Source organism: Colobus angolensis, unplaced genomic scaffold (assembly GCF_000951035.1).
Source record: "Colobus angolensis palliatus isolate OR3802 unplaced genomic scaffold, Cang.pa_1.0 Scaffold204, whole genome shotgun sequence".
Classification (NCBI taxonomy): Eukaryota; Metazoa; Chordata; class Mammalia; order Primates; family Cercopithecidae; genus Colobus; species Colobus angolensis.
Window position 1 is genome coordinate 4,367,155 of NW_012115200.1, and position 14,832 is coordinate 4,381,986.

At 59.9% G+C, this 14,832-nt stretch overlaps 1 protein-coding gene across 2 annotated transcripts in view; it reads left to right on the top strand.

The window, feature by feature from the left end:
* The window catches only part of ADGRA1 (adhesion G protein-coupled receptor A1), a 40,235-nt gene that overhangs the window by 8,173 nt on the left and 17,230 nt on the right, over nt 1-14,832 (top strand). The window contains exons 2-4 of one of the 2 annotated variants that reach the window (XM_011941972.1): nt 812-939; nt 2,520-2,643; nt 6,210-6,355. In XM_011941972.1, the coding sequence (XP_011797362.1) occupies nt 812-939; nt 2,520-2,643; nt 6,210-6,355 (398 nt within the window). Of the gene's footprint in view, nt 1-811; nt 940-2,519; nt 2,644-5,794; nt 5,851-6,209; nt 6,356-14,832 lie in introns of those variants that run through there. The other variant, XM_011941973.1, reaches the window with a different exon arrangement.

Genomic DNA, 14,832 nt, shown 5'->3' on the forward strand with positions numbered 1-14,832 from the left:
TCTGGTGCCCCGAGGTCCCCGTCCCGGGCCTGTACACGCGTGTTTCTGGATTCTGGTGCCCCGAGGCCCCCTCCCCGGCCTGCGTACTCCTCTGTGATTCCCTGGTGAACTCACCTCACTCACCTGAGGAAGGAAAGATGAAACCCTGTCAGCTCCAAGCCTTTCCAGCCGGGGCGATTTCCCCCCGTCTACTCTACCACAGAGAAAACACGTTTCCCTTTGAACTCTGACCCTGAACCCTCTTCTTGGGCAGTGAAGCAGGTGGAGTTGGTGCCCTCCAGTCCAGGTCTGTTGGTGCCCAACGGCCTCCACTCTTTCTGCATCTCACAGACGCTCCTACAGGATCCTCCCGGGAGATGTTGACAAGCAGGGTTTCAATGAGTGTGGGGCTCCCGGTGCGGCTGGGGGCCATCCCGTGGGTTTCCCTGCCTCTCTTAAGGCCCATCCAGACCCCACCCAGCCACCCCCAGGCCACAGGAAGAGAGGAGGCTGGAGGCAGGCATCAGTCGGCCGAAACAACGTCTCAGGAGTCGGCCTCAGAGCCACACAAGGAATCCTTTGGCCAGCAGAGCCGATGGAAAGCGAGGACAGATGTCGCTTGGTGGCCACATGAGGCCCCTCCTGCGCGCTCCCTGAGAATCCAGATGCAGCCTGACCGTCCTGCCCCAGGCAGCCCCTCTCGCTGAGACCCCACGTGAAAATGCCTGGAGCGGCTGCAGGGGAAGCCGAGCCCCAGGGGGATGCCCAGGCGACGGCACCACCCACAGACCCCTCCAGTCCGTCACGCACGTCTGCTTTGCTTTCTCCTCAGGATCTGAAGACGGTGCTCTCCCTGCCCCGCTACCCAGGGGAGTTCCTGCACCCCGTGGTGTACGCGTGCACGGCGGTCATGCTGCTCTGCCTCCTGGCCTCCGTCATTACCTACATCGTGCACCAGAGGTGAGCCTGGCATGGGCAAGGGCGCCCACTGTGCCCAAGAAACCTGTTCTTACCTTCAAAGGCAAGTCCCCGAGGGGCAATGTCGCTGCCCCCTCATGTAGCAAGAAGTCCCTGAAGGTCCAACTCAGGTCTCCAGCCAGCTCAGACTTGCTTGGCAGCCTGGTGCCCACCACGCAGCCGAAGGGTGGATGGAGCTCGGGGAAGTCACGCCCGTCCACTCAGGCCTCCGATCCCCTGTGTCCTTAACTGGGTGAAATACGTTCTTTCAGAAGTGGGTGCAGTGCTGGTCCAGGCGCCCGGAGAAGCTCAGGTCCCCCTGGGTGGTCACTGTGGCCGGCAGGGCCTCGGAGAGGCACCGAGAATGTGAGGGGGTCCAGCCGCAGTCAGGGTGGGCATGTCCACAGCCAGCCACGGGCGGGGGTTCAGGTATGTCTGAGGCTAAGGTCGCCTTGGTCACGGACAGAGCTTGGATGCGCCCAGGGCCACAGTCTCATCAGAGACTTGGGCGTACACAAGGCTGTGATCGCAGGAAGGGGCTTGGGCAGGTCCGAAACTGTCATCTCAGCTGTGGCAGAACACGGGGGCCTTGATGGTTCATCGACGGTAGAAACTGACTTCTCAGTTCAGGAGGCCGAGGTCCCAGATCAAGGCACCCGTGACGCTGTGTCTGGAGAGTCTGGAGAGGGCCGGCTCCTGGCTCACGGACGGCGCCCACTGCCTGTGTCCCTGCCTGGTGCCCGCCCCCTCGTCCCAGCTCCAGGCTCACGGACGGCGCCCACTGCCTGTGTCCCTGCCTGTGGGGAGTGAAGCACTCTCGGGGCCTCTTTCTCGAGGTCCTTGATCCCATCACAACGGCTCTGCCCAGAGGCCCCCGCTTCCGAATACCATCAGCTTGGTGGTTAGTGCCGTCCTACCAACTGTCGGGTGGGATAAACATTTAGACCAGAGGGGCTGTGATTACAGGGAAAGGCTGAGGCGAGGCCCTGGCTAGAGTCACAGTGGCCGCCGTGCAGCCGTACCTGTGCTGGCCACAGCCTGGATGAGTCGAGCCCCAGACATGGCGGTGGTCATGGAGAGGGTCACAGGCACAGGCGGGCACGGCGGGCTCAGCCCCAGGCTATGGCCGGGGTCATGCTGCGCCAGTCTAATCACACTCTCGTCCTGATGTGCCTGACGCCTGCTCCTAGGGACGCCCGCGGCCTCTGTCTCTGAGACAGTGTGTGGCCGAGTCCTGGAGTCTCAGGGCCTCCGTGTCTTCATCCGCCAAGAGATCAGGTTGTTCAAGCTTCTGCAAACCCCTTTCAGCCTCAGTGTGCCAGGGTGACGTAAGGCAGAACTTTCCAGTGGCCACCACTCAAGGCAGACGCGGACGGCCTGTCTGCTCTCCCCTGACCGGGTCCTCAGACAGCTGCCCCTGACCCCACAGAGAGCCCGGACTTCCCGGGGACAGAGCTTGCGCCCCAGGGGGCCCCTTCCCCGCCTCCCCGTGCAGGGGACAGAGCCTATGCCCCAGGGGGGGCCCTTCCAAACCTCCCTGTGCAGAGCCGCTGCTCACGTGAAACCTCCTTCCTGCCCCACAGCGCCATCCGCATCAGTCGCCGGGGCCGGCACACGCTCCTGAACTTCTGCTTCCATGCAGCCCTGACCTTCACGGTGTTTGCCGGCGGCATCAACCGCACCAAGTATCCCATCCTGTGCCAGGCGGTGAGTGCCAGGGCGCCTTCGCTGGCTTCTACCAGAGGGGAAGTGTGGAGCGTTGTCTTGTTTACTGAATAATATTCCGGTGTTGGCTCAGCTATTTCCTGGGAAAGGGGTTTGGCCCCGGTGCGTCGGCGTCTCGGCTTCACGCCGTGCAAGGCCCGTGTGCTCCACGTTTGACCCCAGGGTTGAGTGCACCGCGCGGCCCCCTCCAGGCCTGCGCTCACCTGACATTTACCGTCCCCAAAGGGCGCACTCTCTGGGAGCAGGGACACAGCCTGCCCCTCCCGGAGAAAGTGGTGGGGGCAGCTCAAGGAGGGACACACGCTCCGGTCAAGGGAGGAACCTGCAGGTGCTGCTGCCTGAGTCCCAGGAGGGCAAGCGCGTCCTCTACACAGACCCCTGGAAGCCAAACAGAAATGTCACCCGGGAAATCCGCCTCCCCCGGTGCAGGGAGAGCTGGAGACTTGAAGCACACAGGAGGGCTCCTCACCTCCGGTGGCCCAGCCTGACCTTGGTTTAAAAGGGGGCACGTGTACATCACACTCAGTTCCTGGCAGAGCTCATGGTAGAGACCCTCACATCAAAACTAAGCCCCGTCCTCATCCACTTTGGGCTGTGGCTCACGGCCAAGGAGAGGACCTGCCCGGAGCGTCTGTACCCACAGGTCTGGGGCGGCTCCTCCCTCCACACCCAGACCAGTCCCAGGGGCCACCTCACTTCAGCAGCCACACAGGCCCGTACAGTCGCCTCCAGGGCCCGGACACAGCCAGGGGGTTTCCATGGACGGCGGGGCAACTTGTCAGGGATCTACCCTGTGCTTTCTAGGACCCTCCCGTAGTACCTGGCACTGACGTGCACCTGCAGACAGCAGTGGCCGAGACTCCCACAGGGGCTGCTCCATGGGGGTGTCTGGGGAGAATCCGGGCTGAGGGCACAGAACCCCCCCGACTCCCCCCAGGCTCCCGTACCTGCCTGCAGCGGCCACGAGCTTCCTTCCTTCCCAGCACCACACTTCCATGTGCCAGGCCGGGACGGGCTGGGCAGGCGCTCACACAAACACAGGGCCCTGGCGTCCGGCACGCAGAGGAGATGCCCTGTCTGTGTGACCACACATCATGCCAGCCTGTCCCGAGGCGGAGCCCAGCACGGCCCCGGGCGGAGAAGTCGCTGGCACGCACCTGAAGGTGGCTGAGGTCGGACGCGCCTCCTGCCTCCTGAATCGTTACTCTGATAAGCTGGAAACAACCACAGCAAGTGCCCAGGAAACGCCATTGATGTCCCGCCTGTAAGTGCCTGCGAGAAGCCATCACCGTCACGTCTGCACTTTGCCACCAAGCACGCCACACACTGGGATGAAGCCTGCTGGATCTGCAGGTGGCCCCCCACCACCACCAGCCAAGGGCCTTCGGCAAACCCTGCCCGTGCCTTTGGGAGCACCTGCCACTGCCTGCCTGGATGGAGCTCCTGGGGCCCAGGCCTGCGGTGACAGCTTGGGGCGGATGCTGGGGTGTTGGGGCTGCGGCCGGCAGGTCTGGAAGGTTCTGGAGGGTGGCAATCTTGGAGGAGATTTTGTTAAGGCTGCAGCCCTCAGGAGGAAATTAGCGGAAAAGACTGTGGCCTGTCTCCAGATACCATCCTGATCTCTCCGGGAGCACGGTCCACTCACTCGCTCACTCAGCAAACGTGCTGAGGGCCTATGAGGTGCCAGGCCATGCTGTGGGCACTAGGGCACTGCCAGAGACAAGCCCACATGGCTCACTGTGGAGCCGCGTTCCAGGACAGGAAGCAAGTGTGGAAGATGAGCCGTGGGAGCAGCCGGGGGTGGGAGATGCCGGCCGGACGCGTGACGCCAGGCTCGGGAAGCGGAGGCAGGGGCCGCAGTGGCTGCAGCCCCAGAACCACTCGGGAAGCTCACAAGGCAACGATCTCCGAGGCCCTGATGCACTCTCTGCTCCCCTGTGCTCTGCGACGTGAACAGAAGCTTTCTCACTGATCTAACACTGAGGCCAGGCTGGTTCCACATTCGCAGCCTCCGGGTAAGGAGGAAAATTCAGCCACCACCGGCTGGAGGAAGAAGACCTGAAGGTCTAGTAAAAACTAGACTTGGAGCCCGACCTGCCCACACATGGGCCAGTGGTGCCCGGTCCGCCTGCCCTCCCGCCCGCCTCACGCTTGTCACACCCACCTTCCTGCCCGCCTGCCCCGCCCACCAAGGCCACAGCCCAGCACTGAGTGAAGCCTGGTCCCAGGCTCTGGATGGCTGGAGAGGACGGACGGTTGCTATGGCGACAGAGAGATGGCCACGAGCCCGTTCGCAGGCTGAGTGACATCGTCAACAGAGACAGGCGCTGGCCCTGGGTCTGGCGGGGTGGGCTGGCCGTGGAGCACTGTGGGACGCCAGTGGCTTCCCTGCAGCTTCTCCACCTGTCCAGCCTGAAGTCGGTGTCCGGGACTCCGAGCTCTGCCACTTACACCTTCTCGTGATCCCCAAATGCACACGGCCTGGGTGAGGCTCAGCCCAGACAGACAAGGGGCAGGGCCGGCTCTACCATCCTCCTCAGCGCCCCAGGCAGTGACAATGACAGCCCCACGGCTGCTTCCTGGAAAGAAAGAACCTGAGGCCCAGCTGTGGGACCCCCACTCCCCCACATGGTGCCCTGGTTTCCGGGCCTCCCTGTCTCCACCAGGCTGCATGAGGCCTGGGCACGGGGATGGGACACGCCAGGCCAAGGGAAAGGGTGGAGCCTCCGGGGCCTGCTGTGTCTCCTGCCACCAGCGGCACGCAGGGAGCTCATCTGAAACTGCAAACGCAGCCCTCCAGTCTTTCCAGCCCACCCCACAGTATTCTCTTCAATTATTGCAGAGCCTCCTCAGAAGTGAAAATTGAGCTCTGGATTTGATAAATCATCATAATGGTGCGACGTTAGCTTTATGCGGCGAATCTCTATATTCCTTAAACATTTATGTCCTTTCCAATTATAGCAGTATTTTACCTGTCATTTCCAAATGTCAGGTTATTTATTACTCCAAAGGTAGCAGTGTGGCCCTGGTAATCAACTAAGGCAGGAAGTCTCCATAGCAATGAGGAACGGCGACCTGCAGGGTCACACGAATGCGTCCTTGTGGGGGCTCGTCCTATTCACCGTGAGAGCATCCTGGCGTGACCCCCCGGGGACTTCACCTCCTCTCCCTTGGTGGACACCTGTCCAGGTCTGAGCTCAGGGGACGTTGGTCTGCAGCTCACAGGGTCCCGTGCCTGGGCCACAGGGACCACAGTGGGTTGTGCATGCAGGGGGGTGTGAGTGCACAGAACCATTGGTCCCCACAGACTCCCTGCTCCCGTCTCTGTGCGGAAGGGGAGCAAAGTTGAGCCGTTCAAGGGTCTCTGCAGCTCGGCGTCTCCCTGTGACTTCCGGGCGGCTGTGGGGTGGCCGCCGTCTGCCCTGGGATACAGACACTCCTGGCTGCCTGCTGCTCTCATTCTTGAAGACGCAAGCCCGGGCCAGGGCTGCTGGGCTCTGGGGGGTGGGTGCCCACCGAGGGCCTGGCTGACCGCTGCTCCCCTACAGGTGGGCATCGTGCTGCACTATTCCACGCTGTCCACCATGCTGTGGATAGGAGTGACCGCCAGGAACATCTACAAGCAGGTGACCAAGAAGGCCCCTCTGTGCCTGGACGCAGACCAGCCGCCGTACCCCAGGCAGCCCCTGCTCAGGTACTGAGTGCACCTGGGCCCTGGACACTGCATGCGCCTTCTGGGTCTTGGCAAACCTCCTGGCCAGGCCACCAAGGGCCTGAGGACGATCCGGTCCATGGGGGAGGGTCAGTGTTCCGAGGGAGGGTGGAGAGCAGGCGAAGGATCTGGGGGTGGGGCATTGTGCTGGAGGGGAGGGGCGACGGTCACTGGGGGTGAGGCGGAGGGGGCCCAGAGGGTGGAGGGTCCCGGGTGGGGTCTGAGGCAGGCGGTGCCCTGCCCTCCACGTCAGTGGCTGGAGCCCAGCTGGTCGGGGGCTGGCGTGTGTTGGGGCTGGACGAGCCTGCTGTGCCCCGCAGAGCAGCCACGCCGGGGAAATGGGCTCTAGGTGGTTTTGGCTTCATGGTCTCCGTAACGTCAGGCGGCTGACTGCTGGCGGGTGGAAAACCTCACATGCTCAGGCACTCATTTCAAGGTGGCCTGGGCCTCTCAGACCAGGAGCAGGTGTGGTCCCCCAGTTCCCAGCACCTCCCCATCTCTGCTGTATGGGGCCCGGGTGCTGGGATGGGACACTGGCCCCCACCTGCGGCCTACACCAGCTCTTGGTCCCCATCCATCCCCGGGCCGGGAATTCACCGTGGCCTTGGTGGGAACCACGGGCCTGCCTAGGGGGTGGAAACAGCCCATGATGGCATGGGCGCAGACCTCCCTCTCTCCCTCCCTCCCTCAGTCCAGAGCCAGGGAAACCCGGGCATCCATGTCTGGGAGGTGGCAGAAGCTCCTCTGCACCAGCAGGAAAAAGCCGGGTCAGGGAGCCCGGACAGCTGCTTTAGGCAGGGGTCTGGCCGCAGCCGTGACCGGGCCGCGGAGCTCGCCAGGGAGTTCCAGCGCCTTTGGTGTTTCCTTTTCTGAACTGAGACTGAATTCCAAACACTCAGTCGGTGACAGCCAGGCTCAGAGTGTGGCCTCGAGGTCTTGGGTGCCTACCTGGCCCATCCTCTGGGGTTCCCTGAGGCTCCCTGAACGCCTGCCTTGGGCACCTTCAGCTTGCCCGGAGCAGCGCCCTGTGTGAGGCACCCCTGCCAGAGGCTGCTCTGAGGCCGGAGGTCCCAGGGGGTCTTGGAGGACATTCGTCCAGTTGCGTGTGAGATGTGGTCCCTGCTGGTGCACGGACACCTGCTGCCTCGGAAGGGTGGTCCAGCACTGCCCCGTCCAAAAGCATCTGAAGAATTCGTTTCAAGGCAGATACAGCCACGTCCTGAGTTGTTTCAGTAAACAGGGCTCATTTCCACCCGGAGCATTTTCTGACACTGTTTGATTTTCAGATCCACGCAAACACGTTGCCACTTAGCAACCAGGGCTGGGTGGTGCTTCTGCGGCTGGTGGGGGCTGGGGAGGGAGTGTTTCATTATCTCGCCTCTCCTGCCAGGGAGGCCCCAGGTCCCCTGGGTTCATAAATCACTCTCAAAATGCGTTTCCTCATCTGTAATTGATGGAAGAGCTGCCTGGTTTTGAAGACCAGGCTGGCAGCCGTGGAGCACCCCGGCACACTTCCATCCGCCGTCCGCCAGTGCGCACCACAGAGCCGTGCGTCTGTCCAGGTGCTGGGGGGCCAGCGGGCCTGGGGCTCGGCGCTGACCAGCGGGCCTGGAGCTTGGCACTGACCGGCGAGCCTGGGGCTTGGCACTGACCGGCAGGCCTGGGGCTCGGCACTGACCGGCGGGCCCAGCGACAGCAAGGCCCTGCTTGCAGCCAAGGCGCTGAGGCGACTGCTGTTCCTCCTGGGGCTGCCTGCAGAGCCCCATCCTCCACCCCCTGCCCTCTGGGCCCCCTTCCTCTGTACAGAAAGGTCTTGACATTGTGGCAGGGGGTGTCCACATGGTGCCGTGTTCCAGCCGTGTTCCTTGGTTACTGGCCTGCCTGGTCACTCTGTCTCCCCAGCCGCTCCCCAGGTGCCTGGTTAGGGCTCGGCCTGTGCACCCCTGAGGCAGGTGCAGACTCGGGAGTGGTGGACGGTGTTAGCTTGGACTTCGCCGAGGGCCTGCCCTCTCCGTGGCTGAGCCTGGGGCTGCTGGGAGACTGTGCTGGGAGACTGGGCGTCACCTCCTCAGGGAGACCAGCAGGCTGGAGCAGGGCCTTTCTCCTCACACCCCGGAGGGGCTCATGCTCTGCCCTCCTGGTCCTGGCCCAGAGCCTCTTCTCACCTCCCCCTCCTCCACCAGGAAACCTCCTCATCAGAGAGGCCGTTCCCAGCGGCCCTGCCTCCCCAGCCCCATTCCCTGGCCCACACGTTATCACCGCCAACAGAAATTTAGTTTCTGAGTTCCAAGAATCTTGCAGTCTAGGAGGGAAGGGTGCGGACACCTCTCCAGGCAGCATGTTACCCACACCCTGTCTGGCTGTTCCGATCCTGCCCTCTGAAAAGAAGACCCACACTACTCCCTGCCTCACCCTCCGCCGGGACGGGGCAGCACAGCCAGCTCCCACTCACATGGACAGCGGCCAAGTCTCCGCTGCTGCGCATGAAGGAGCGGTGTGTACCGCCCACCCACCGCCGGCCCAGCTCTGCAAGTGTTAACGAGAAGTAACGAGAAAACGGCCGTCCCCGAGAAGCGGCTGTGTGAACTCAGAGGACACTCCTGGAGCCGCCGACGTTTTGAGAAAGGCCTCGCCATCCTGAAGGCCACAGCCAGGGTTTGCCACGTGCAGCGGCCGCCTCTGCTTGACTTCGCGGAAACCAAATCTTCAAAGTCCAGGGAAGACACAGCCACGTCAAATGTGGCCACGCTGGTGTCCGTGAGCATTTCACATGCCTGAGTCCCTTTCTGTGTGAGCATGGGGGATGTCCCACCTCTGCGTGGGACCTCCCCTCTCCACAAGACAGCCTGGTCGGCAGAGGGGGCAGATAGCCCCCAAGACCCCCAACTCTGCAGGGGTTGGACTCCATGGGCAGGAACCTGCCCTCTGGTCAGGGTGAGGTCAAGGAGTGGAGGGGCCAGTGCAGGGAGGCCCAGCAGCGAGAAGCCAGAAGCTTCTGTGGCACAGCAGGGGCCCCATGGCCAAGGTCACAGCCGCCGTCCACCTCTCCCCTCACGCAGGGGTGTGGCCCTTGTTACTATGACAACACAAGCCTGGGCTCCGCGCGGGATTCTGCCACTTTCTAGATGTTGATTCACCTGATCTCATCTCCCCTTGGTCCCAGGATGAGCCTCCCACGCATGCGGGCCTGTGTGGAGAGATTTGAGGGCACCCTCTGCCACCCCAGTTAGGAGGCACTGCACAGCCAGGCCTCAGAACCGCCCTGGGCCTGTGGAGGGGCAGTGGCCTGACGGGTGTGTGGTCTGAAGCCCACACCAGGGCGAGGGCGGCAGGACTGGACCCCAAGGGGGGTGCCTTGGATTTGGGGGGCGCCGGAGCCCTTGCTGGCTGCAGCTTCCCTGCTTTAGTCCCAGGCCCATCACTCCCCTCCATTCACACAGCGTTTTCTCCAAATTCCAGCAGCATCGCAGCCGGTGAGGCCCCTGCCGACTGAATGAGTCACGCACAGGCCCCAGCTCCTAGGAACCTTTGGAGACCCTTTTCCAGGCCCGAGCTGTGGCCCTGCCTGGGCCCCTGCCCAGCAGCCCCACCAGGATGGGTCCCTCTGCTCCCCTCAGCTCCCGCCATGCCAGGATCTGGTCATCTCCATCCACCCACACGGATCCCTGTGGGCATCCTCAGCACAGCGGCTCTGGGCCAAGGAGGGTGCACAGGGTGGGCACAGCCTGGCCTCAGGGCACAGGGGACCGGAGAGCCCCTAGGAAGGGCACCAGCCACCAGATGCTGGCTTCCCCACATCGGGGGCACCGTGGCAGGCACCCCTCCCAGATCCTGTTGAGGTGAGGCCTGGGCGAGTGGATGGACGTCACACAGAATGTGCAGCACGCTTCCTGGGGGAAGGCTGTTGAGGCCAAAACACTCAGATAAAGTGGCAGGTCATGTCTCCACACACGGTCTCACGCCCGCGGCTCAGAGTGGCCATCAAGAGCTCCTGGGCAGTGTTTATCGGGGCCACGCCAGCTCTGAGCATCACCGGAGTCACAACTGCACCTCAAGGCCGCATTAAGAAGCACTACGTCTTCCAACCCATGAGCACAGGACGTCTTTCCTTTTATTTAACTCTAATTTATCCCAGCAAAGCTTTGCCATTTCCAGTGCACACACCTTGCACCTCCTTGGCTGAATTTTCTCCCAAGGATTTTATTCTCTTGATGTTATTATAAATGGGATTCTTTTCTTAATTTTCTTTTTGGATTGTTCATTTGCTTGTGAACAAAACACAGCTGATCTCTGTGTGCCAACCTTGTGTCCTACAGCTTTGCTGAGTTCCTTTATTGGCTCTAGTTGGTGTTTTGTTAATTCTTTAGTATTTCCTGTGTATATAATTATCACGTCATCTGTACACAAGGATAGTTCTACTTCTTCCCTTACAGTCTGGAGGGCTTTATATTTTTTTCTTGCCTAATTGTGCTGGCTACAACTTCCAATACAATATGAGTCTCTCTTTTTTTTACTTGTCAGTCTAGCTAAAGGTTTGCCAATTTTCTTGATCTGTTTAGTCAGTTTGAGTTTCATTGATGGTCTTCATTTTTCTCTTGTCTATTTTATTTATCTCCATTCTGGTCTTTATTACTTCCTTTCTTCCATTAGCGTTGGATTTAGCTTGCTCTTCTCTTTTCAGGTTTCTTATGGTGTAAAATCAGATGGTTGACTTGAGCTCCTTTTTCTTATGTGGATGTTCATGGCTATGAATATTCCTCTGTGTGCTGCTTTTCCTGCATCCCTGAGTTATCTCGTGGGGTATTTTGTTTCACTTATCTCCACAGAGTCACTTCTACTTTTCCTTGTGATTTCTTCTCTGGCCCACTGGTTGTTTAAAAGTATGCTGTTTAATTGTCACAGATGTCTAGATAGTCAGGGAAAAAAACACCCTAAAATTGTGCTGCAACTATTAGTGCCAAGCTGAATGAAGGGAATCCCCGCTCGATCAAAGCAGCATGGTCTTGGGGAGCTTGTCTCTATAAGGAGATCTTCATTACAATGATGAAAAACATTGTTTCATTTCTTCCTTGTGATTTGGGTACAGCAGAGGGGTGGGAGGGAGTGGGTGACCCTGCACATCCTGCTGTGTGGCCTGCCCTGGCCAGGCCAGCCTTCTTCCCTTTCTCCACGTGTGAGGAGTGGAGTGGGTGTGGGCACAAGGGGCCAGGGAGTGCCTCAAGGTTAGGCCTGGACCGGATGCCACACAGACCTGCCTGAGCACACCTGGGAGTGTGCAAGACCTGCTGCCCTGCTGGTGTCTTCAGTGCAAGTGTGGTTGTAGGTTGAGTGTGAGTCTGTTCCCTGGCCCCAGAGCTCTGCCTTGGGGCCTCCTGTGGGTGAGAAACCACACAGAACCTGGCATGAGCCTTCGGCCAATGGAAGTGCCACCCTCAGCCTTGCAGGAGGGAGTTTAGGGGAAGGACAGATGCAGCCTCAACCGAGGAGTCCGTGGACTCTTGGCACTGCTAAGTGGGGCTCGGGTGACTCCGTGGAGAAGGAAGCAGGGAGGGACGCCAGAAGGGGAGAAGGAAGCAGCTTGGCTGGGAGGAGACAGAGGTGTTGGACACAGGACCCCCCCAGGCCCACAGAGGCACTGGCTCAGCCACCCAAGCCCTCACCGTGGTGGCTTCTCGGATTCAAGCACCCTCAGCTTCGACCAACATGGTGGCCACTGTCACCTCCCAATACTCTCAAGATTCTAGATACAGACTCTGTTGCAATACTCTGTCCCAAAAACACCATTTGCAGTCTGCACACCAGTCCTGACCACCACACACATTTGCCACAGCCTCCTGTTGCCTCCCTCAGATGTCCCAAGACAGCTCAACACTGTGTGCAGTGGCCCCAGCTCCACTCCTCCCTCAGTCCCACAAGGGAACCAGCTCCATTTGGCCCCAGCCCCACCACCCCCCATGTCCTCCATGGTCCCAGCCCCACCCCCTCACCTCACGTCCTTCATGGAACCAGCTCCATGCCCGCAATGTCTTTGCAGCTCAGCAGCTGGCACTGCTGTCCCAGCATTCATGTCTGGGTGCTGGACATTGTGCCAAACTCTCTACCTGCTTTCCCAGATAAGGCCACACCTCCAGGCCCAGGAGTCTTCCCCACCTCTCCTGTCCCCCGTTCTCTCCAAGCCCCACTCCCTGGACCTCATTTTTCCTGCTCTGTGGACTGCCCTGACTCCAGCAGGCCTCCACCCCCCTTTCTCAGCCTCCTGCTCTGCCACCTCCACACCACCTGGATACTTTTTCTCCCCAGCTGGAAGCCTGACTGCTTGCCCCCACGACCACCCCCCAGACCCCCCATTGCTGCTCAGCTCTGGCTCAGAGCCTTCCTATCTGCCCCTTCCTGGCCTCTCCTGCCCTTTGGGCACTGAGGGTCAGTCCCTCCAGTGGGATGGGCACTTCCCATCTCCACTCCAGTCTCCTCTCTGCACCTCAGCTTCCTCTTAGGTAAGACCCCTGACCCTCTGCCCGGTGCCCACCCACTATTGCAGAGCAACTGTCCCCTGACCTCTCTTCCCCTAGATGACAATGATGGGAAGGTCCCTCCTGCTTCGTATTCTCCAGGCTTGGCATCCAGCCCCTCCTGGTTAAATGTTGAAACCAGAAAGAGACAAACAGCAGGGATGTAGTATGTATGTGTGAAATTGGCCTCCATGCTCAACTGGGCTGGATGTGTCGATGGAAAGCAATGAGTTTCGTACTTTGTTCTGACGCGTGGGTGAGCAGCACACTGACCGTCAAGTGGTGTCAGGCCCCACGGCCTCCGCACACTCAGGGAGGGGCTGGAAGGACCCAGGACTCAGCAGTGGCGGCGTTTCTGGGTGTGGTTTGTCTCCACAGAAGGATCCACCACAGGGTCAGCGAGGGAAAAGGCGTCCGGCAGAGTCCGAGACTCCAAAGTTCTCCCGGGAGACGGCGGGTGGGGAGGATCCACACAGAGCCTGCTCCTTCCTCCAGCAGCAAAACGCAGCAAAGTGTGCCCCGTGCTTCTGCCCAGGAGGCCGCTCAGGCTCAAGCTTTGGGTTCTTGCTGGGACAGGTCACTCCTGTGTGCTCTGCCAGTTCCACTGGCCACAGCTATGGATCCTCACACTCTGGCGGGAAGGCAGGTGTCGCCATCAGTCTCAAGGTTCATGCAAACAGCCCAGGCTGCTGCAGTGCTACATCTTGCGTCCCTGCACACAGAGCAGCCTTATCAGGCCGTGACGTGGGGAATGTGCTGAAAGCCACTGACTCAGGCCCCTGCCACGGCCCCGGAGCTGGACCTTCTGCAGGGCAACACTGGGCTGCACAGGGTGGAATGTTCAGAGAGAAGCTTCTTGGATCCGCCGTTTCTAACTATATGGGTGAGAAGAAAGAAAGGCTGAGAGAGAGATTCGGTAAGAAATATAAAGAAATACTGGAAGAAAAAGAATAAGAGCAAATATGATGTACCCTGGGCTGATGCTTTCTACACAAAACAGGGGCCAGCCGCCTGATGCCCGTGTCTGAACGATTAGCCTGCTTCCTCTACACCCAGATCTCACAATCCAGATTTGTTATTTTCCTGAATTCCATTTTGACCTCTATTCAACCACTTCCCCTTCCTTGTCTTTAGTTTCCTGCCCAGTCCCTTTGCCACAGAGTGATGCCTGCCTGGGGCCCTGGACGCAGGTGCTGCTAGATAATTCAGTGATCCCCAGTCCCCAAGCACCTGCTCGGATGTGAGCAGAGCCCACTGAAGGGTTGTTCCTGCATCCTTTAAGTGGAAATGTGACTGAACTGGGGAGGTTTTGGGTAGGCTGGGCCTCCTGCCCACCACGGGCACCTCCCTTCCTAATCCTGCCAAGCCACATGCCTGCCATGGGCACCTCCCCTCCTAATCTCGCTGGCCACCTGCCTGCCGTGGGTGCCTCCTCTCTTAATCCCTCCAGACCACCTGCCTGCCAGGAGCACCTCCCTCCTAATCCTGCTGGCCAGCCCACTTTGAGGAAGGGCCTCTAAGTAGACTGAACTTTCCACATTTTCTGCTCCCCCTGCCAGCCAAAGGGAAGCCACTCCAGAAACAAGCAGAACTTTTATGATTTCACAGGTGCTCGGGGGCTAATTCCCCATTCAGCAAAGAGTAATTACATCCTAGTTTTGCAATCTGCCCACCCTTTCTGGTCAAGTGCACCAAGCTGTGTTGGTTATTTGAGGTCTGTGGGCTGTGTCTGCTATTTGAAGCCTGTAAGTTGTGTGGGTTATTTGAGGTCCGAGGGCCATGTCAGTTATTTGAGGTCTGTGGGGTATGTCAGTTATTTGAGGTCTGAGGGCTGTGTCGGTTATTTGAGGTCCGAGGGCTGTGTCGGTTATTTGAGGTCTGAGGGCTGTATCGGTTATTTGAGGTCTGTGGGGTGTGTCCGTTATTTGAGGTCTGTGGGGTGTGTCGGTT